The 24396-nt window shown below is 46.2% G+C and overlaps 1 protein-coding gene across 3 annotated transcripts in view; it reads right to left on the bottom strand.

Moving 5' to 3' along the window:
- Nucleotides 1-24396, bottom strand: part of CEP170B (centrosomal protein 170B) — a 95445-nt gene that overhangs the window by 47105 nt on the left and 23944 nt on the right. For 2 of the 3 annotated variants that reach the window (XM_040412787.1, XM_040412789.1), the window contains exons 1-2: nucleotides 20153-20318; nucleotides 336-476 (exon numbers count right to left, since the gene is read on the bottom strand). In XM_040412787.1, the coding sequence (XP_040268721.1) occupies nucleotides 336-440 (105 nt within the window). In that variant the 5' untranslated portion in view covers nucleotides 441-476; nucleotides 20153-20318. Of the gene's footprint in view, nucleotides 1-335; nucleotides 477-20152; nucleotides 20319-24396 lie in introns of those variants that run through there. The other variant, XM_040412788.1, reaches the window with a different exon arrangement.

Here is a 24396-nt window from a genome sequence, read left to right as displayed (position 1 = left end):
ACAGTGGATTCTCTTTTTAACACTCAACGCGTTTTGGGTTCATACCACAGCTACGGATCCATACCACACAGCTCTTTTAGGCTCCATTCATACTTGCATTGGGAGCATTAATCAGGGGTTCTGTCAGCTATTCTCGGATTCTAGGGGAAAAAAACTAGAACCTTGAAGTCAATGGAGTCTGTCAGTGTCTCTTGGACCTGTTAGAGCCAAGATGCCAAGTGCAAATCGGGTCTACTTTTTCATTTTTATCTCACCTTAAAATGAATGCAATGTCCAATACCAGTTACAACAACATTACACGTACAATGCCAAGATATACTGTAATATACATTTACCTGGAGCATGAGCTCGCAATCCTCTCGGCCAACGAAGATCATCTCCCGAGGCAGCCGGTGGCGAGTGCCCGAGCTGCTCACCAGGAACCACGACGTGGCGCTCATCTTGTTTCTTGGCTAAGCACCTACCATGTGAACATCCTGCACAGAGACAAAACAAGCACCATGTAAGTATAATGCTTCAAGTATACACAACTAGAGATGGCCTTGCGGTTGCCTGGCGGTAGTTTCGCAGCGAACTTTGCGTGTTCGCGATTTGCCGAACATGCGCCATATTCTTTTACATTGTGAAGAACTTTGACCCATGACACATCCATCAGGTGGTACAGGACAGCCAATTGAGACATTTCAGCACATGGACATACCCCCTACCTTATAAATAAACCAGATCTGGCCGCCATTTTACATTCAGTGTTTTGCCAGTGTAGGGAGAGGTTGCTGTGTGGAGCAGGGACCGACTGTTGGGGACACCAAACGCTAGCTAATAGGGCCACAAAAGTCATTTTAAGGACTAGTATAGGTGTGCTATCGATATGTGTGATACACAGAGGGGTGCAATATACTTATAATATACTTTTATAATGAGTCAAAAACACATAGATCTATATAGTGATCTCCTGGAAGTCAGGGGGCTAGGGGCTTACTAGGGCCATTTTTATATAGGGTAAGGTTCCGGATGGGGTCGTTCTTATCAGGGTGGGTGGTCTGTGGTTAGGCTATAAGGGCCAGAATAGCACCCCCCTGTAGGGCAATATCAGGGACAGTTCTTTGCCCACCCTGTCCTTCAATACCACATCATCACCTAGCCCAGGGATAGATGGTTTTTGCTTTCCCTCCGGGATTCATTGATGTGCACTGGAACCCCCCAGATTGTGGTAGGACATATGGTTTCTGATTTGGTGCCGCCGAACACTTGTTATTGCCTACCATATCTATGCTTTTTGCTTAACTTTAATGATTTAATTTATTTTCATTTTGAGGGATATCTTTTCCATTCACACGTCCGCAAAATGGGTTTGCATCCGTTCCACAATTTTGCTGAACGGGTGAAGACCCATTTATTTTCAATGGGGCCGGAATGTAAAATAATCCGCGTTTCCGCATCTGTGCTTCCGTTTCCGCAAAAAAATAGAACATGTCCTATTCTTGTCCGCAAATGCAGACAAGATTAGGCATTTTCTGTTATAGTGTCGGCGATGTGCGGTCCACAAATTGCGGAATGCACATTGCCGGTGTCCGTGTTTTGCGGACGTGGGAATGGACCCTCATAGTAACATTATTAAAAGTTACGTTTTATCTTCATGTATATTCTAATGGATTGCCTTCCTTGTACAATGTTATAATATACTTTCTATGTTAGAAAGTACATTATAGTGCATTTGTATTGTGCGGCAGTTGTGTGCGGTTCTGCTGCGATACCGCAGGTATATAGAGGGACAAGCGTTATTGGAACAAATAATTTCTATTGGTGTGATATACCAATCCTCCCCCCAAAAAACTGATTGAAGCGGGGTGTTATATACCAATATACTTTCTTTATAGTGCATTTGAGTACTGTATAGTGCATTTGCGCATGAGCGTACGCGAAAATTATATTGCCGATATTTCGCATTGAATTTTTTTTTTTATGTAGATCGCAAATTCGAATAATGCATCTGGTATGTCACTGTCCATGTTGTGGGACTGTTTGAGAACTTCTAGTAATTATTTCTTGGCTGCAAATATCAGCTGAAGGTTTTTCAGGTTCGCCTGCCATTAAAATGAATGGAACGCGCCGGGAACTTGCGGTTTGCGAACATTTGATCGCGTTCGCGAACTGTCCTGGCAGATGTTCGTTCATCACTATACACAACCTGCTGCGCTAAAGGTCGGCACGTATGCTAATGTCATTTTTCCAATCTCGACTGAATTATGACAATAAGCTGGGTAACATTTCTGCACTTTTAGCTTACGTTAGTGCCAATTATTAATACCAGAGAACCCTAATAGGGTGCTGCCTCATGTTCAGGTGCCAACAGCCAAAAGCAGGTGTGGATTCATAAAAAGAGAAGTAGTATTTGTACAAAAACAGGTTTGCTGAGTTTGTGTTTTTTTTTTTTTTTAACTAAAGTGCCGTGAGCCATGCAGAATAATAAAACAATTCCCTTCCTGTACCCACACCAGTCCAGCGCTGCTGCTTGGTCATTTTCCTCGGGCTGCAGCCAGTGACTTCTTTGGTTGCAGCGGTGTGGTCCACATAACGTTCCCTTGACGGCCACTACAAAGAAGACGGAGCCTTCTGCTTCTGGCTCCATCCACTCTTTTGTTCAGCGGCTGTTGAAAACAGTTGATCGGTGGGGGTACTGGGTATTGGACGACCCACCAGTCTTGACCTATCCTGAGAGTAGGTCATCAGTATCTAGAAATCGGAGAACCCTTTTGAAGGAAAACTCAGTGTAAAGTTAAAAGACTGTGTCATGCTTAGTGCAGGGCCTGAGAGGCGACGTACTGTAAGACACATGGACCTCACAGTCCATGGGTGGAAAAATGGGTGAATAAAATTCTTATTCAACCTCTGCCTAGACAGTGACAGAACAAGCAAATATATAAGGCAGAATTACTATGCAGAATTGAAAAACTAGGTCAGTGCAGTCAGGTGGCAGACACATTTTTAATCAGTTTTCTCGCTGGGTAAGATCAGATGGTGGCCATGGCCACCCACAGCAGCCAGTGCACAGCCCTATTCTGTAGAGTATTTTTAGGTATAAGACAGGATATTATATCCAACTTCAGTTTAATGCCTGCCCTTAGGCCAGGGTTCTACAACGTAATTCTTATGTGCTACCAGAGTTGCAGAGCTTGTAGTTGCACCAGGACCCTGTTGCATCAGGGGGCACACAGGCACCTCAGCCATATAAGACACCAGTATTATAAATGGCTTGGGGCCCTAACGTAGATTTTACCTTGGGGCAAGGAAATTTACGCCTCTGTCCAACAGTGGAGAGGTATCTGAAAACGTGTGGCACCACAGCCATACAGGCTTCTTTCAGACCTAACACGAACTTACTAAGCCTCTTTCATATGCTAATCCACACGTCACACCTGCTCTACCAACATTCCCATGGTCAACGTCACCTGAAACTTGACCTGTTCATTGAAATGTAAATGCTTATGTGTAGAAAGCACAGGCTTTCCACACAATTCATCGTGAAAGTATTTGTACAATGAGGGTGGTGTCATACAAAAGTATTTGGGCCCATAGACTTGAAAGTAATTTGGTTGGTCCAACGCTTGGCTAATTCACTTTTTTGCATCTCTATTTTTATCACCTTACAAGAGTGTGTCCTGATCTTGCGAGGTGGGGGTACAATTAACTGGAGTGGCCAACAGACACCACCCTGCAACTTCCAGTCCCAAGTATTGAACACTGGGAAAAATTGGGATGCAGTCAGGCTTACCCCAGGACATTGAAAGGCTCTCTAAATTTCAGCAAGTAGAAGTATGTACTGGTTCTTCCCCCCTGCAGACCCATTTGGCTCCAGGAATGTTGGGGGTCCTTTCTCAATTTGGAATCTTGCAATAGACCATTGCAATAGTACACTTCTACTGGGACATGTTCATGCTTTTCCTTTGTTTTTTTACTTTTTGAGATAAAAAGCACAATATCAATTCTAAATAAAAATAAAATCAGCTAAGGTTATTTTCTGTCGTGGCTGTTGCGGCAGACAAGCGGACAATCGGCTGGACACAAACCGCAGCGGTTTGTATCCGTCCGGGTCTCCGCCGGACCCCATTGTACCTAATGGGCCGGCGGACATTCCGTCCACATCCGGCAGTGCAGGATCTGGGGAATTCCGGCAGGCTGTTCCTATTTGGATCAAGGGCATGCTGATCTGACCATCTAAAACATTATGGGTGAGGGCCTGCTGCCGCTTTGGTGACTCTAGTTAACCTGGGGCCGATCGCACGTCCACGTGATGGCGACAATCCATTCGGATGTCTGGCCTATCAATTTTCGATGTTATTGTCAGCGCAACCCATGGTGACTACGGGTAACAGGGAATCAGGGTTCGATTCAGGAGAGGGAGCCTGAGAAACGGCTACGGCTACCACATCCAAGCAAGGCAGCATGCGTGCAAATTACCTATTAGGTATAATTAGGTGAGGGCCTGCTGGTGAGCTGACCCTGTAAAATATTGTAGGTGAAGGCCTGCTGGTGAGCTGACCCTCTTAAAAATTTAATAAAATACGAGGGCCTTCAGGTGAGCTGACCCTGTAAAAGATTTGAGGTGCGGGCCTGCTGGTGAGCTGACCCTCTGAAAAATTACATGTGAGGGCCTGCAGCTGAGCTGACCCTGTAAAACATTATATTTGAAGGGCATTATATGTGACGAATAAGCATGTTGATATGATGGAAGAGGAGGAGGAGGATGAGGATGAGAAAAGGAAGATTCAAACATATTCCCTTGTTTGTGGTGGAAGGGGTGCATGGGAATACAGTGTATTCAGTACATTATAAACAACACATTTAAAGTGCCTTTATGTTCAGCCGCTTTCCTCTGGTGGAGTCGAGAAGTCTGGGGCAATCCAGGCCTTGTTCATTTTTATAAGAGTCAACCGGTCAGCATTTTCAGTTGACAGGCGGATACGCTTATCGGTTATAATGCCACCAGCAGCACTAAATACCTGCTCAGACAAAACGCTGGCGGCAGGGAAGGCCAGCACCTCCAAAGCGTAGAGTGCCAGTTCATGCCACGTGTCCAGCTTGGACACCCAGTAGTTTTAAGGCACTGAGGGATCATTGAGGACGCTGACACGGTCTGCTATGTACTCCATCATCTTCCAAAATTTTTCTCTCCTTGTGACAGAAGGCCACGCATCAGGGTGAGGGTGCTGGCGGGAGTCCTGAAACTGTCCCAGGCTTTGGAGAGTGTTGCCCTGCCTCTGTTGGAACTGCTCTGTGTTCCTCTTGTCTCCCCTCCTCGGTTGGCCAAGGAACTATGGACTGCCACCAGCGTGGAGCAATTTTTCAACAAGGATCTTCTGGTATAGCACCGTTTTGCTCGTCCTCTCCAACAGAGGAATGAGAGATGAGAAGTTCTCTTTGTAGTGGGGGTCGAGAAGGGTCGAGGGAAAGGCAGCCTAACATGAAGTCAGCCATGTGTGCCAGAGTACCAACAGGCAAAACTTTGCTGTCGTCATCAGGAGGATGACTCTCAATCTCCTCATCCTCTTCCTCCTCTTCTGCCCACCCATGCTGAACAGATGGAATTAAACTTCCATGGGTACTACCCTCTGTAGCGGAGGCAACCGTCTCCTGCTCCTCCTCCTCTTTATCGTCCAATTCTCGCTGAGAAGACGAACTGAGGGTGGTCTGGCTATCACCCAGTGTAAGGTTTTCCCCCATTTCCACATGCAAAGCGTCGTCCTGAGCAACGAGCACTTGAGTAGACACAGAAAAGGGATGGTTACGCTGATAGAGTTATCGCCGCTCACCATCTGTGTTGATTCCTCAAAGTTTCTTAAAACCTCACACGTGTCAGACATCCATGCCCACTCATCGCTTGTGAAGAGTGGAAGCTGACTGGAAAGGCGACGACCATGTTGCAGCTGATATTCCACTACTGCCCTCTGCTGCTCACAAAGCCTGGCCAATATGTGGAATGTGGAGTTCCAGCACGTGCTCACGTCGCACAACAGCTGGTGAGCTGGCAATTTCAAGCGCTGCTGCAGTGTTAACCGACCAGCTGAAGCTGTTGGTGACTTACGGAAATGTGCACACACACGGCGCACCTTCACCAGTAGCTCAGGCAAACTGGGGTAGGTTTTGAGAAACCGCTGAACCACAAGGTTGAAGACGTGGGAAAGGCATGTGATGTGTCCAAGCTTGCCGAGCTCCAAAGCCGCCACTAAGTTACGGCCATTTTCAGACACAACCATGCCTGGTTCTAGGTTGAGTGGCGAGAGCCACAGCTCAGACTGGTCTCTTATCCCCTGCCACAGCTCTGCGGCTGTGTGCCGTTTGTCCCCTAAGCATATCAGCTTCAGCACGGCCTGTTGCCGCCTCCCCAGTGCAGTGCTACACTGCTTCCAGCTACCGACTGATGACTGACTGGGGCTACACGTGGATAATTCTGTGGAGGAAGAAGTGGAGGAGAAGTGGGGGTTGGAGCCACTAACTTAGGTGCTGGCGGAAACCCTGATCGACGTAGGGCCCGCAATCCTTGGTGTCGGTAGCACCTGTGCCATCCCAGGGTACATCTCACTCCCAGCCTCCACAACATTCAACCAGTGTGCCATCAGGGAAATGTAGCATCCCTGGCTGAATGCACTTGTCCATGTGTCCGTGGTTAAGTGGACCTTCCCAGTAACTGCGTTGGTCAGGGCACGTGTGATGTTACGGGACACATGTTGATGTAAGGTAGGCACGGCACACCTTGAAAAATAGTGGCGGCTGGGGACTGCGTAAAGCGGGACGGCTGCCGACATCAGGCCGTGGAAGGGCCTCAGTGTCCACTAGCTTAAATGGCAACATTTCGAGGGCCAGTAATTTGGAAAACTGCGCATTTAGTGCTATGGCCTGTGGGTGGGTGGCTGGGTATTTTCACTTGCGTTCAAAGGCCTGGGGTAAGACATTTGGATGCTGCGCTGGGACACGGAAGTGGATGTGGCCGCTGATGGTGCTTGTGAAGGTCCAGGTGCAGGGCGTGAGGTATCTGGGCCTGCGCCTTCGATAGGGGATTGGCCAGCATGTAACATAGGGGAAGAGGAGGCAGTGGTGTGACTCGCAGACACAGATTGTGGACCCAGGCGTTCGTCCCACTTATTACGGTGCTTGAATGCCATGTGGCGGATCATGCTGGTGGTGGTGAGGTTGCTAGTGTTCATGCCCCAGCTGCAAAGTACTATTCTACTATTCTTTTGTCGTTTGCACTTTCTTCAAAAAAGCGCCATACTGTGGAACATCGACCTCTTGGCATGGGAGATTTCCGCAAGGGGGTGCTCCGTGGAACAGCTGCGGGCCTGTTTGGTGTGGCCAGACTTCTCCCTTTTGCCACCCCACTGCCTCTTCCAGCCTGTTGCGGTGCTGCAGATCTCTCCCCCTCTGTACTGCTCTCCTCGCTCGGCTTGCCACCTTCCCAGGTTGGGTCAGTGACCTCATTGTCCACCACCTCCTCACTCTGATCATCCTCCTGATTTGTTGACCTAACCACATCCTCAGTGATTGCCAACTGTGTCTCATCCTCTTCATCAACCTCTTGAGACAGTAATTGCGGTTGACTCATTGGCAACTGTGTCTCATCATCATCCACCTCATTAAACTCTAATTGCCGTTCACCACCGTCATGTTCTTGTGACTGTGGATGCTCAAGAGGTTTGGAATCAGGACACAAGATCTCATGTCCCTCTTCAAGCGTGCTTGGCGAGAGGGCCAATTCAAGTAATGGTGCTGAAAAAAGCTCCTCGGAATATCCGAGTGTGGGATCAATTGTTTGGCCACACTGTAAATGGTGGGAGGAAGGAGGATCAGGGTGAGGATTTTGTGGACCAGACTCCTGGCTACTGAGACTGTACTTGGTGGAAGACAGGGTGGTACTTAACCAATGTCACATGTACAGTAGCGTAGGATTTGGAAGTGTATGTGCAACAAAAATTTACAACAGTATTTGTGATGAGGAAACGTTATACAGGACAGGTACCACAGGTAATGTCACAGTTCGCAGTGTCTACAGAAAAACTGCACTGGATGTCACTGATATTTTAGGAATGCGCACACTTTAGACAGGAGATGTGGCACAGATTATTTAACAGTCCGCAGCGGACACCGTCTACGGAAAATATGCACTGGATGTCACTGATATTTTAGGGATGCGCACACTTTAAAAATCTTCCTGTTACACTCCCTACACTGTCTGTCCCTTCCTATGCACAGCTCTCCCTAACACTGAGCAATTTAGCACAGGTTGCTCTACAAAAATATATTGCTGCTGTCACACACAATAGTCCTTACAAGGACTTTTAGGTCTCTGAAACATTTTTGTACACTTATAATATTCCATTATACTCCCTACACTCTCTGTCCCTTCCTATCTTCAGCTCTCCCTGACTTAGAATGAGCTGAACACGCGTCATCGGGTGCTATATAGCACCCGATGACGTGTTCCGGCCAGCCAATCATTGTAAAGCCAGTAGCCAACATGGATACTGGCATTACAGTGAGGGCAGTACTTACCTGCACGTTTATTGGCTGCTTAGCACTGCAGCCGCAAAACGTGCGGGAAGGAAACTCGAGCATTGCGCTCGAGCACATGTGGTACTCGGCCGAGTACCGCCATGTGCGGAGCATAGCGATGCTCGAGCTGAACTGGCATTCGGCCGAGCACGCTTGCTCAACACTAGTGGTGATGAAAGAGCTTTTAAGATTTTCATGTTACTCAGTGTTTAGTGGCTGAAATATAGTAATCTAACCAACTATGTGTCATTGTGACACTGAAAGCTGAAATGCTGTAAGAAGATATCAATGGTATCTACAAAAGCAAGAAGAACATCTGCAAATCTTTCCATTGAGAAGGTTTTCCTTGGTCCCTTAGGTGGGATCCATTCCAAGTTTTGGCTAAGATACACTCAAGTAAGGCTGGGTTCACACGAGCGTGTCCGGATTAGTTCCGGATGCGTCCCGGTGTGTTGCGGCAAACCCGCGCGACTAGGAATGCAATTGCAGTCAGTTTTGACTGCGATTGCGTTCCGATGTTCAGTTTTTATCGTGCGTGTACCCAGAAGTTCAGGTTTGGGTTCGGTGTTGTGTAGATGTTATTATTTTCCCTTATAACATGGTTATAAGGGAAAATAATAGCATTCTGAAAACAGAATGCATAGTAGGTGATCAGTTGAGGGTTAAAAAAAATTAACTCACCTTCTCCGTTTGTTCGCGTAAGTCCCGGTCTCTTCTTTACTTCTCAAAAGATGAACTATGGGCTAAAGGACCTTTGGTGACGTCAGATCACATGCTCCAATCACATGGTCCATCACCGCGGTGATGGACCATGTGATTGGAGCATGTGATCTTACGTCATCAAAGGTCCTTTAGCCCATAGTTCATCTTTTTAAAGAACTAAAGACCGGGAGAACTACGCGAACAAGAGGACAAGGTGAGTTAATTTTTTTTATTTTTTAACCCTCAATTGACCTTCTACTAAGCATTCTGTATTCAGAATGCTATTATTTTCCCTTATAACCATGTTATAAGGGAAAATAATACAGTGTATAGACAGTCACCTAGCAACCGTGCGTGAAAATCGCACCGCATCCGCACTTGCTTGCGGATGCATGCGATTTTCACGCAACCCCATTCACTTCTATAGGGCCTGCGTTGCGTGAAAAACGCAGAATATAGAGCATGCTGCGATTTTCACGCAACGCATAAGTGATGCGTGAAAATCATCGCTCATCTGAACAGCCCCATTGAAATGAATGGGTCCAGATTCAGTGCGGGTGCAATGCGTTCACCTACCGCATTGCACCCGCGCGGAAATCTCGCCCGTGTGAACGCAGCCTAAATGGGACCATAACTTGCTGCCTACATTCATGTGGAGGTGGCAGATTTTATGTGGCCACGATGAACCTAACAAGTTCCAAGTGAACTTATGTAGACCTTGGGAGCTGGCCATAGATATTTAACAGCTGTGGGCTAAATAATGAACTTCACAAGAGTGGTCGCAATGCATTGGCAGAGTCTCTCCATGGAGATCCATGCCAGGGTCTGTTCACTCCCCATTGGTCAGTAAAGACAGGGAAACATTAATTATACATGCCAATATAGAAATGTCCTGATAATTAAATAACAAACAAACATGAGGCAGCAGCAAGCCAACAGCAAACACATGTTGTGTTCAGGATCAATACAGGAACCAGTCCAGTCAAAGAGACATATGTGTCTTAAATAATATATACACTTGGCTATCTGATGGCTCTTGGCAGGAGGTACTTTCATTCGAATCATCAAAGCAATGGGGACTTTTCTATTTCTAAAATTGAAGAGGTTGTATGTGACTCTAAAACATGGATTTTGTCTTCTACATACCTATGCACAGGTTGTTAGAGGTATTGCAGGTCAGTCCCATTCACTTCAGTGAGCTTCAATATCAGATACAACTGATGGGCAGGTGGAGCAATGTTTTTCTAATTCTGTAAAACCCCTTACAGGGCATCTGTCAGCAGATTTGTCCCTATGACACTGGCTGACCTGTTACATGTGCACTTGACAGCTGAAGACATCTGTGTTGGTCCCATGTTCCTATGTGTCCGCATTGCTGAGAAAAATTATTAATATATGCAAATGAGCCTGTAGGAGCAACGGGGGCGTTACCGTTACACCTAGAGGCTCTGCTCTCTCTGCAACTGCTGCACTTTGATTGACAGGGCCAACAACAGTAAAATGTGATCACACCTGGCCTTGACTTCGCCTAAAGTCTATGGACATGGGACCAACACAGATGCCTTCAGCTGCCAAGTGCACATGCAACAGGTCAGCCAGTGTCCTAGGTACAAATCTGCTGACAGATGCCCTCTAAAACACAACAGTCTATATCAGGGAGCAGCAACTTCTAGTACTCTAGCTGTTGTCAAATTACACCTCCTAGCATGCACACCTGCTCGGCTGCTCTTGTAAATCCCATAGAAGTTAATGAAACATACCTGGTGTACTGCGGGTTGCTAACCACTGATCTATGATGATAAAAACTATACTGGAGTGTCACTTTCTATGTCAAAAATGCTATATGACCCAAGTCAAACGAGTGATCCGATTTCTTAATGAACCATCAAGCAGAGGGTTAGGTCACGATCTAAGTAAACTCTATTTTGTCTGCAAGGAGATACATAAAATGGTCCATCACAAATATCTTTGGCACATCATTTGTTTAAAGGGGTTATCCGACTCTTTGTAACTGATTACTTATACTCTTGATAGGTCACCAGCATCTGATCGGTGGGGTCCGACACCACTTGAATGGGGCTGAGCTGTGCGTAGGCCACGTGACCAATGGTATGTCACTGGCCTAGGGTAAGCAGAAAGAAGGCCATGGCACCTACAGGAATGCCAGGACCTTCTCAAACAGCTGATCGCCGGAGGTCCCGGGTGTCGGACCTCCACCAATCAGATGCTGATGACTAGGGATGAGCGAATCGACTTCGGATGAATCATCCGAAGTAGATTCGCATAAAACTTTTATTATAATGTATTGGTTCAGATGAGGAGAAGTTATTACTTCGCGAAGTCTCGCGTGACTTTGCGTAATAACTTCATATATAAATTGTTACTGTAAAAAAACATTTCCCGAACTCTGGTTCGGTTCCAAGTGGTACCTTAGAACCGAACCAGAGTTCGGGAAATGTTTTTTCTACAGTAAAAATTAATATATGAAGTCATTACGCAAAGTCACGCGAGACTTCGCAAAGTAATAACTTTGGCTCATTTGAGCTAATACATTCTAATACTGTACGGAGCGCTCGCTCCGTACAGTATTGGACTGAAGTTTTATGCGAATCGACTTCGGATGTTTCATCCGAAGTCGATTCGCTCATCCTTACTGATGACCTATCCAGAGGATATGGGCATTTGAAATCTTGGACTGCCACCATTCACAAGGATAGGGATGCCTAGCTCACCAAAGCATGCAGAGAAGTGGTCGCAGGTCCATCATCACTCTCTATAAAACTCTATGGGAGAAATGGAAACTAACTCCCATTCACTATAATGAACAGCGGCTGCCTTTTTGCTAGGAACAGGGAACCCAGTGGTTAAACCTCCCTCCATCAATCAGACATTTAGGGATATCTAAAGATATGTTAATAGGTTAAAGATAGCATGGCACTAAAGAAAAAGGAAAGGGTGCAAATCCTCCAAGGGCTACTGACCCAGGGTAAAATATATAAAAACAATTAGCTAGCACCCCCAACTTTGATGGAGAAAGGATGTGGTTATTTTTTTCACCCACGTGCAATGTTTCAGTCCAGCTCAATGCGACCCTTCTCAAGCCTTCTTTACAAGGTCGTGGACTCTCACCCATTTGCCCCCTACATACCATAGAGACAGACTATGTGGCACTTGGAGAGAAAGGGGCCATCTCTGGTTATTCTCTTGCCTTTTGTTAGTGTGCAGAAACGACGCTATTAGCAAGCAATGGCGTAAGGATTTGGTCCCAAGGATCATGGACATGGCAACAATCACCAGCTCTAGTGTCTTGACAGCATTCACCATCTCAACTGCCTGTTTTACCATCTTCAAGCCTGGAGATAATGCACATTAGATTATTATCGGCCAACCCCGGCAATTTTGGTAGGGACCTGCTAACTATAATCTGATGTGCATGGGGGCCTCCTGACTATCCCCCTGACCAATGATGTTGGGGATATTAGAATCAGGCAAGTTAAAATGTCTGGCGGTGGCTTCCCCCCCCCCCCCCTTTCTTGCCATTGAAAACACATGCATGGGAAAGTCAAGAGGAATAGCTCTCGACTGAGTATTTTGCTAACATCTGTTGAACGTGTATTGCACGTAGGCATAGTCTGAAAGAGTAGAATTGCACTGAAGACCCCTTTCTGTCTAACACCTACTCACCAACTATGAAGAAAACAAATCCTTCCAAATTACTACATGATCCATGTTGGTACATGAATGAAACATTCTATTCTGTTCACCACTGTGCCAAAAATCGCTGTAGTAATGGCTCTCAAAATAGTTCTTAGAGCTGATATCTTCCCACACGAGACATCTGATAGGTGGCACATCAGACCACTCATGTCCCTGGAGTGCCTCCTCCCAATACAGATCACCAACGCTGCCTTTGGACTTGTCCTCTGATCCAATGATATTTTTTTCTGTCCTTCCATGGCTGGTGTAAGGAGTTTGGACATCTTGGAAAGCTTACTAATTCTATACCTCATGGACTACTCTCCACCCTCGTTGCATATTTTCTTAGACAAACCTATTTCAGATGGATTGGGTGGAGGCTACTCTATGCAAGGAAAGTGGAGCCCTGCTACCTTTACTACCTTAATATAATGTAAAACCAAAAATGCTTTGGGTTTACAACTTGGTACAATGAGAACTCTAGGGGACGGCACCAGTTAACCCAGAAGACTAGGTCTTGTTTGATCACTTCCCCCTCCATAAACCTATGAAACTTGCCATCTTTCCAACTTACATGTGTATACCTTGTACCCTTCTTGTTCCATTCCCCTTCCCTCCCGTCTTTCTTTCCCACCCATCTCCCCCTAACAAGTACCAAACCTGATTTACTTTCATGACCTCTACTTGAGATCCACCCCTTACCCTTTTGTCACTAGTCTCCATCTCCAATACCCCCCAAAAATTTAAAAAAATAAAATCTACAAAACCATTAGATCATATGTACATGTGCTGAATATGAAGTAGATAGCTTTATGAAAGCCCCACTCGAATATGCATAAACCTCAGAGCTGATGTAGTGTGCTAGCCTCTTTATTCTGTACGAGAAGGTGCTACATCCTCTGTTCCTAATGGTAAGCTCTATGTAAAGCTTCATTGTTATCCGTCAAACAAGGGTGGAGAACGGGTAATTGTTCAAAAAGCAAAAACAGCACTGGATCTTCCCAGGCAAATCTCCCACGCTGAGTAAATAAAGCAGGTAAGATCTGGCATTATAATCCATCACTATGAATTTGTTGTGGTCCTGTGGACTACAGGCCCCATCGTGTTGTGCATAATTTGAGCAAATGTTGCTCCAAGAATATGAAGCTTCAGTTTGCAGTAAGGCGCTAGGGCGTACCCTGGACTGTATTAAATGTTTCACCATCAGCATAGAAGAACTTCTTTAATGCAAAAGCAGTGACAGTAAGAAATGAGGACCATAGATACAGGGGTGCAGATGATGTAGTCACAGGCAGGGTTTGGCACTTGAGGCACCCCAAAGGTTCCTCTGCCATAGTACACAAGTATTAAAAATGGGGCCCAGGAGCTTCAAATTATGTATTCGCATTGAACGCAGCCATAGGATGCTGGAATTATTAGACTGCATACAATGATACCTTCAAGCTTGAATAGTATGTGACCAACATAAAGGAATAAATGCAAAAACAGATTGCGGTAGAATATCTTTGATGGTTGACTTGAGGGTGGCCACAGCTTCATTGAATCGAAAATTCAACAAGTTTATAAAGCAGGGAGAAGATACTCCAGAAAGGAAGTCATGTATGGTGTCCGCTTTCCTAAATAGCTTATCACCAGTGATGGCCAGTTCGCAGTGTTCGCCCGCGAACACATGCGGGCTGCCATCTTGACTCAAGTCCGGCGATGCACAGGTAAGCCCTTACCTGTGCCGAGAGCCAGTCTGAAACAAATGCGGTCACCGGGAGCAGGTAGTTCCGACAACACTGCTAACTGGCCATCACTGCTTATCACTCTTCTTCAGATCCCACAGCTTAGATAATACGGGACCTTAAAGGCCCTTTTATCCAAAAAAACTATTCCCTGACAGCAATCATAGGCCTGAATATCCATCATACACCCCCTATTAAACCTTAAAGGGGTTATTCGGGTTCAAAGCTGAACCCGGACATACCCATACTTTCCCCCAGACAGCCCCCCTGACTTGAGCATTGGAGCAGTTCATGCTTCGATGCTCTCCCTTGCCCTATGCAGGATCCCGCAGGGCAAGGGCTCTTTTATTTACTACAACACAATGCCGGGCGGAGGCTTCCGCCTGGCAGTGTGTTCGGTGACGTCACTGGCTCTGATGGGCAGGCTTTAGCGCTGCCCTAGCCGTTTTACAGGCTAGGGCAGCGCTAAAGCCCGCTCATCAGTGCTGATGACGTCACCGGGCTCACTGCTGGGAGGAAGCCTCCACCTGACAGCCCGAAGGAGAGCCCGGTACGTCACCGGAACTCCACAAAATGCCTTTGCCCTGCGCGACTCAGCGCAGGGCAAAGGAGAGCATCGGAGCATCAAATGCTCCGATGCTCTTGTCAGGGGGGCTGCCTGGGTGAAATTCTTGGTATGTCCGGGTTCAGATCTGAACCCCCTTAAGGCCTTTTCTGCAGTCTTACAACTGTTGAATGACTTTAAGGCCCCTTGTAGACGAGCATGTGTCATGCTGCAAGTCTGCAGTGCAGCTCCCGGCCTTCTCAAACAGCTGATTGGCCAAGGTCCCAGGAATATGAACCCCCACCAATCAGATGCTGATGACCTTAATGAGGTGAAACAATATAAAACATGCTTATAAAGCATATATTCACATTTTACGTGACGTGTATGAAAAGATTATTAGGCCGAACAAGCATTAGTACTAGGGATATAGGACACCACACCTGCAATAACATGACAGTGCTACCTGGAACAGTCCGTGTTTACTGACAGATTTAGCTAGCACTGGAGCCGACATGGGTTCAAATGTAGAGTTTGTATTCTCCCCACATTTTCCTACCTACTAATGGTTAATTGGCCTGACAACATCCATCAACCATCTTTTGAGCACAGGGGCAGACTGACTACTGGGGTCAGGGAAAGCAATTATCGGGCATGTTGGATTCTAGGCTCTGTGCACATGCTTCCAGACATAGGCCATTTTAGGCATATAGCAAAATATGTTGGCCATAGGGTCCTGCTATAATTATTTTTTTATATGGCACAGTATATGTGTTTTGCAGTGATCTTCTGTATAGGAAAGTTTGCTATACAAAGTGGAATCCCTTTTGTCCTCCATCAGGTGACTGGAATCCCATGGCTATAAGGCAATAAACACCGAGCCTTAGGGCTCATGCCCACGAATGTGTGCTGGCCAGTCTTATATTGTGGCCCGCAAAGAGTGGCTCTGCAATAGTGTATACGTTTTTGCACCATATCACAGATGCGGACCCATTCACTATGGATCGCTTTCTCTCCGTCCCTCCGCACCGCAAAAAAATAGAACATGTTCTATATTTTTGCGGTGCGGATGGATCACGGACCCATTCACGTTTAGTTTATCCAAGCATGTATGCTTAATGGGGAATTGGAGGCTTTAGTGGTTGGCTAGACGAGTATTCAGCCATTATCTGAGATTACAGGCCACAGGTGCCGTATCGTCTGTAAGATAGTGTTGCAGTGATGTACAGTAACAGTACATACCGTACTCTTTACCTGACCAAAAAAAATAACTAGTTTCACATTTTAATTTAGCTGTTCCGGCAGACGAAAACCTTGCAGAAGTTAACCGGATCTTGCCTAGCCAGATACTGTCGGACTCCATTAGGTTTCCAACATGAGTGCCAGGTTTTAGACAGAGAAAAACTGGTGCATGCGGCTAGGCTCGAGCGGATCGACCTTCGGATCATATACCCAAAGTCGATTCGTTCAAAACCTTAGTTTCTAATGCTGTTTCCGTACAGCATTAAAATGTATTGGCTCCGTGGAGCCAAAGTTCTTGTTGGCCAAAGTCGCGCAAGACTTCGGAGATTTCCTACTGCATTCATATCTGCCTAACTATCCAACCACATACATGGAAGTACTTACATACAGCACGATGCAGATCTCACATGTTACTATGCCACTACCCCTTTATAAATCCTCACTGCATATCTCATTCCAATTATAACAGGCCGCGGTCTGCGACCATTTTGGAAACGGCTGCTAAGTATCTAGGAATAAACAAATCCATAATCTTCCTAACAACCACGACACACAAAGCAAGTGCTGGAATTCCTGAGGCAGTCACTGGGCACAGCCACCGAGAGAGAGGTCTGCCATGTACGATAACGCACTACAGAGGACCCTGAAGATTAGATATCAGGGGCTGCTTTTAACCCCTTTCCTGCCATTGCAAAGACTTGGAAAACGTCTTCCTAAAGTGAATCTCAGGTTTTTGTAAGAGGAGTAACGTTTCTTTTTATCAGTGGGGATCTAGGAGCTGGATCACTAGGGGGGCCTGTAGTCTTCCAAGGGCCATTTGTGACCATTGGAAATGAATGCCTGGACACAGAAAAGTTTCTAAATGGACTTCGCGAGGATGGGACCCCACAGTCCGTTTTTCTCACAGATCCGTTCACTTGAGTAAAAGGATTCATGTGGGGAAAAAAAATAACAAATCAGAGCTGGATGGCGCATGCGGTCATATATATATATATTTTTTTTTTGGCATGGACCCATAGTCCGTGCAGAAAAATCGCTTGTGATCAAATATCCATTACATTTAATGGGTCAGTTTTCAGTCCAGGCGCTAAATTTGGACAGCACCCAGATGGAAATAGCGTCCACCTGAAAGGGCCGTAACTATGCCGTAAGGCCTTATTCAGACTTCAGTGGATCATGGACTTGTGCTGTCCGTGTTCTCCATGGACTGCACCCGTAACTCAATGATTTTAATGTGTGTATTCACACGTCCGTGATTTAACATGCTCTGGGGATTACACCACGGACGCATGCCTTATTTTTGTCCGAGTTTACAGATCCATCATGCCCATTATAGTCTATGGGTTCATGAAAAAATGGCATCCGTGTTTCACAGATCACTGCTAGGAGATGCTCTTGGAACTAATTTTCAGCCTAAGGGCGTTTTCACACGAGCGGATGCCGTGCGTGACATCCGCTGCGTGAATGACAGCCAAGACCCGATGCAGACTGCAGAAGCACGGAGCAGTAACATGACTGATAATGCTCCGTGCCTCTCTGTGATCTCTTTACTACGAAATCACAGTGAGATAAAGTTGTCACTGTGATTTCGTAGTAAAGAGATCACAGAGAGGCACGGAGCATTATCAGTCATGTTACTGCTCCGTGCTTCTGCAGTCTGCATCGGGTCTTGGCTGTCATTCACGGAGCGGATGTCACGCACGGCATCCGCTCGTGTGAAACAGCCCTAACAGTGTCAGTGGAATACGGACAGGGGCGGACTGGGAACCTAAAGTGGCCCTGGAAAAAATACTAAAAGTGGGGTCCAAATTTATGGAAGGCAGGGCCAGCAATACCATATTGTGTCACATTATACCACCCCAACAGAGCCAAATACCACCGTCCATCACAAAATACTGCCAGCAGCACAAAATACATCCCGAAAAACTTCAACTGGCCGGCAGTGAGGAGGACTCCGGCGGCCCCCTGGGCATCGGCCCACCGGGAAATTTCCCTGTAAGGTCTATGGCTAATCTGCCACTGAATACGAATGACACACAGAGGGGAAAAAATGGACACACGGACCAAACATGGATCCTTCATGGATGAACCACTGACCATCTTGTCACAGATGTCATCACGGACAGGAGCGTAGCTATAAGGCCTCATGCACACGACTGTTGTTTTGGTCCGCATCCGAGCCGCAGTTTTTGTGGCTTGGATGCGGACCTATTCACTTCAATGGTGCCGCAAAAGATGCGGACAGCACTCCGTTGCTCAGTGGTCCACCAAAAAAATATAACCTGTCCTATTCTTGTCGGTTTTGCGGACAAGAATAGGCAGTTATATCAACGGCTGTCCGTGCCGTTCCACAAATAGCGGAACGCACACAGACGCCATCCGTGTTTTGCGGACCGCAAAACACACAACGGTCGTGTGCATGAGGCCTAAGTGGAAGCAGCTGCTACGGGACCCACCGAGGAGGAGGACTAAAATATTTTATTGTCAGGGCCCCCACAACAGTATTATACAATGACATGAGATACAGTATATACATGTGGGAAACGGATGGTGCAGCTGTCGGGCCTGGTCCAAAAGAATGATACTGACTAGCCGCAGGAGTGGGGGTTCAAAAGTTGCTGGGGGGCCCATTCAAAAATTTGCCGTAGGGCCCATTCAGTTCTAGTTATGCCACTGATCACAGACATGTGAATGAGGCCTTACCTGGGTCAGTTACAGAACCAGTGAGGTTTCAGCTCCTAAATTTTTTTAAAAAAAATCTGGTGCAATCACCCTTTATGAGACTACACAATATTCTAATCTGTAAAATACATAATACTTACAAAATATTTTACACTATGTCACTAAGAAGCTTCGTCCTAGGACCGTGCCATACATGCACACTCTCTAATACGCACGCGTAGATTAATCTCCGGCTCACCAAGGGTGAATCTACTCTTCGGGAAAAAAAAAAAAAAAAAAAGTGACAACAGAGCAAGTGTGATGGAAACACAAATGCAGGACCTGGCACCAGTAAAAAAAAAACAGCATTTTTTTCCCCCCCTTCTTGTGGGTGGGAAATGCAAGACTGAGCTTGGTAAGAAGCAGCTGCCAAACAGACAAATCAAAGCGGTTCATCTGCCCCGGAGAGCACAGGGCCCTGCAGTGACCAAACCCAGCTTTATCATCTATTATTCAGTGCGACAGACACAATGTAGCGTGCTAGCAGATATAGACAAGTACTGTCTCATCCGGGCACACAGCATGGACCATCCTCCAGTTGTATTGCAGCTGCAATTTTTATCCCTTTAAAAAAAAAAAAAAAATGGCAAAACCACTCCCCTCCAGGATTTCTTCTTGTCAGAATGTAATCATTAATCCCTCTTTTTTTTTTGCTGAAGAGCATTGGGAAAGTAGAGGGGGAGGGGAGGCTGATTACCAATACAGCAGCATTCCCAGATTGGCAAGGGTTAATATTTACACAGCTCCGGCATGTATATGTCGATCCCCCCCCTCTTTTAGGAAGACCACAGGCAGGGGCTAGGGAAAAAAATCAAACCTTGGGAAGGCTGCGATACAATGTATCCATCTATGGCCAGTGTTACAGATGGCAACATTGTAACCAGGTATGTGATTGAGGCTGCAGGCCAGAACATGGATGATCAGCTGTTTCCTGTTCCCAAGGCAATGCCATACATTATAGCTTGGCACCTACCTGTCCTGGGCTCAACGTCTGGCACAGCCTGGAATCCCTCCGAGGAGTCTTGGGAATCAAGGAGAAAATGCTTCCCCTTCCTCTGCTGCAGATCTGAAGGTGTAGAGAGGCAGGTAACGCATACACACAAGCTACACACCCTCTTTCCTCCTGCTAAGACACCCTTCTCCGCCTGCACTTGCACGACAGGTTCATGACATCACCAGCAAAAACCTCCCTCCTCCTCTAGCTTGAAAATCCAGGATAGGTGACATTTTTTTTTCCTTCTGTAATGGAGACTGCAGACGCCATCTGCTGGGCTGTTGCATAAAGCTGTCACCCTGCACCTGAAGCCTATGGGAGCTGGCCTTTTTTTTTTTTTTTCCTTTTAAAAATTAAAGGGTCCTTTAAATTGGTAGGAAATATAATGACAAGATAACGTATTGAATGAAAAGGGTTATATGGACGCCGGCTCATGTTAGTTACGCCCCTTACACCACTAATAGCAGTAATAATTTTATTCTAAATGATATTATTTTTGTTTTTTGCGTGTTTCTGAATTTTTCTATATTTTTAAAACTGGACTGGCATTAGAAGTTTGAGAGGTCCTCAGCCGCTCCTACTCAAGGGGGGCGACACGGGAGACCAGAGACAATTGAATCGATCAATTCTAAATTTATTGGATTCAATTCGAATGATGGAAAAAAAAAAAGTTGCATCCAAATCCGAAGTTTTGGTGATTCGATTTGGGTGGTTTTCTTATATTATTTTCCTATGTAAAAAAAAAAAAAGGGAGAGATTAGGGGTCATTTACTCAAACGCTGGTCTTAATTCCCCCTTATGCCTCATCATGAATTAGGCGCATATACGGCAGTCTGTGCACCTGGTGTAACAACAACGGTAGTTCTTTACCAACATTTACACCCGTTTTCAGGCATAAATGTTAGTGAATTTGCTGGTGACGGTAGGCCCCTGTTCCGCCTCTGTCCCACCCAACTATCAAACATGGGGTATAACCCTCTGTGCGACTAAGGCTACTTTCAAACTAGTGTTTTAGTTTTCCGGTATTGAGATTTATTCATTGTCAATGGGGACAAAATTGAACTGAACAGAAAGGAATGCTCCAAAATGCATTCCGTACCGTTTAGTTGCGTTCCCATACCGGAGAGCAAACCGCAAGATGTTGTAGTTTGCTTTCCGTCCTGGGAATCGGAGCAAGACGGATCCGGCATGACCCACAATGCAAGTTAATAGGGACGAATCTGTTATCTCTGACACAATAGAAAACTGATCCGTCCCCCATTGACTTTCAATGGAATTCATGACTGATCTGTCTTGGCTATGTTAAAGATAATACAACCGGATCCGTTCATAACGGATGCAGACGGTTGTATTATCAGTAACAGAAGCGTTTTTGCTGAACCCTGCCCGATCCAGTAAAAACGCAAGTGTGAAAGTAGCCTAAATGTTGTCAAACGGCCTGTCGAAGAAGGGACTTGCAATTTTTTTAGGACTAAAATAGTTGCAAGTCCCATGATAACTAACCAAAACACCTCCACAGGAGACCTCAGAGTGTCATACACACGTTTTGAGGATTCTTGGAGCACTTTTGATTCAGGTAGAATCATTTTAGACCCGAGCTGATTTGGTCGACCGATTCGGCCAAATCGAATCCGAATTTTGAGCAATTTACAAGCACCACAGATCATACTATAAAGGAAGAATTCCAGTAATAACAACGTATTCCCTTTCCACTGAACAGTAGCTGCTAGATCAGAGGATCTGACCACTGGGAGATCAGAGGATCTGACCACTGGGAGATCAGAGGATCTGACCACTGGGAGATCAGAGGATCTGACCACTGGGAGATCAGAGGATCTGACCACTGGGAGATCAGAGGATCTGACCACTGGGAGATCAGAGGATCTGACCACTGGGAGATCAGAGGATCTGACCACTGGGACCCCTACTGATCATGAGATTTGAACTGAGCATCAGTCGAGCATAAGCACTGCCAATCCATTCGCTGTATATGAATGGCTATCTCCGGCACTCCCATAGAGTCTGAATGAACCAGCATGCTCGGGCACCACTCCATTAAAAAAGGAGACGCAGGATGCCTATTCTTTGATCGGTGGAGGTCCCAGAGTTTGGACCTCTCTGATCTAGCAGTGATCCCCTATGCCCTATTGGGCAGGGAACAACATGTTGCTGTCAGGCTCCCCAATGGAATACTGGAGTCGGCCTATATGACATGTGATCAGCTTAAGGCTCCATTCACACGTCCGCAATTTCGTTCCGCATTTTGCGGAACGGAATTGCGGACCCATTCATTTCTATGGGGCAGCAAGATGTGCTGCCTGGACACGGAATTGCGGACAAGAACAGGCATATTCTATTAGTGCTGGCAATGTGCTGTCCGCACAATGCGAAACGCACATTGCCGCTGTCCATGTTTTGAGGATCCGCGGATCCGTGGATCCGCAAAACACGTTGCGGACGTGTGAATGGAGCCTAAGGAATTACCAAAGTGGACAGGACCTCTTAGTTGGCCATAGATCCTAGGTCAGGGATCAGCACCCAGCTGTTCTGAAACTACAACTCCCAGAATCCTCCTTTCACTTCTATAGGAGTTACAAGAACATGCTGGGAGTTGTAGTTTCACAGAAGCTGGAGTTCCAAAGGTTGCTGATCCCTGCCCTAGAGCCATCATAACCGGCTGGATTGTCTGGACGGATGTCTATGGTCCTAGTATGTGGTTCCAATAGGACCAAGAAGCCATGAATCAGATTGTAGGGTGAAATCTGCCAATATTTTTAATCCATACTGATTGAAATTTTTGGTCAGGAAGTGACATTTTGACATCTTCATTATCCCTGTGGGTTTTCCTCTTGCCTTTATCAATACGAAACAGTTAACGTGCTGACTAAGCTGGGGTGAAATTCCTACACACTGAAACCACAGGAGGGCTGGGCCTTCTAAATTATCTGGAATTGCTGACGGTGTACCTGTACCGAGGGTGGGACCTGCTTTACTATTAGTATGGCTGTGTGCGCACTTGGGCTTTAAAGGGATTCTGTCAGCAAGATTTTCTAGTTCAAGATATACTAGTTTTACCCCCATCTGTCCTTTCATTTCTGATAAAAATCGGTTTTATTTATATGATAATTGCCTTACTAAGGTGCCCAAGGGGCTGTCCCTCCGGCCGTTTGTGCCCAGCCGCTCCCCGATCGATAGGTCAGCGCCTGCGAGCCAAGTGCCCGTGACAGCTGGCGCATGCGCGCTTTGTTCACTGAGGCTGCTGCCAGGACACCGCGCGGGCGCTGACCAGTGGATCCGGGGGGCGCATGCGCGACATTACGGCGCACCATCAGCGATGAGAGGAGATAAGGGGCGCGGCTGGGCACAAACGGCCGGAGGGACAGCTCTATATCGAAAATCTTGCTGGCAGAATGAATCCCTTTAAGGTTATCAGTTTCTGCTTATGATAAAAAGGCCTAGATCAGGGATGGCCAACCAGAGGCTCTCCAGCTGTTGTAAAACTACAACTCCCAGCAGGCCCAGACTACCTACAGCAGGGCATGGTAGGAGTTGTAGTTTTACAACAGCTGGAGAGCTGCAGGTTGGCCATGCCTGGCCTAGATCATATAGTATGGGCAATTTGATAACCAAATCCCTACCAACTGCAGCCTCCCTTGTCAAGTACTTACCTTATGGTGCAGACTGTAGTATTTTTTTCAGCCACTAAAATTATCTGAGCGCTATTATTCAGGCACTATATGTCGGTATTATATCAGCACTATGGGGCAGATTTACTAATCCATATATACCGACAGCGTAAACTTCGATAAATTTGGTGCCTCTTTACACTAGGTAGTCTAATAGAGTCATTTATCAAACCGGTGTAAAGTAGAACTGGCTCAGTTGCCCATAGCAACCAATCAGATTTCACCTTTCATTTTTGATAGCTCCTTTGGAAAATGAAAGGCTGAATCTGATTGGTTTCTATGAGCAACTAGGCCAGTTCTACTTTACACCAGTTTGATAAGTAACCCCATAAGCTTATACCATATATTAGGGTACGTTTGCATCTGCGGCATGCCTGATTCGACACTGGACAAAAAACGTTGCATGCAATGGTTTTTTTTTTTTCAGTCAAAACCTGGCATTTATGCCGGAAAGCGGTCGGATCACCGCCGGACCTCATTACAGTCAATACGGGTTCCGGAAGTGAATTGTAGGATCGGGCAACGCTGGATGTGCTG

Source organism: Bufo bufo, chromosome 11 (genome assembly GCF_905171765.1).
Source record: "Bufo bufo chromosome 11, aBufBuf1.1, whole genome shotgun sequence".
Lineage (NCBI taxonomy): Eukaryota > Metazoa > Chordata > Amphibia > Anura > Bufonidae > Bufo > Bufo bufo.
This window is presented reverse-complemented; position numbering and strand designations above follow the sequence as displayed.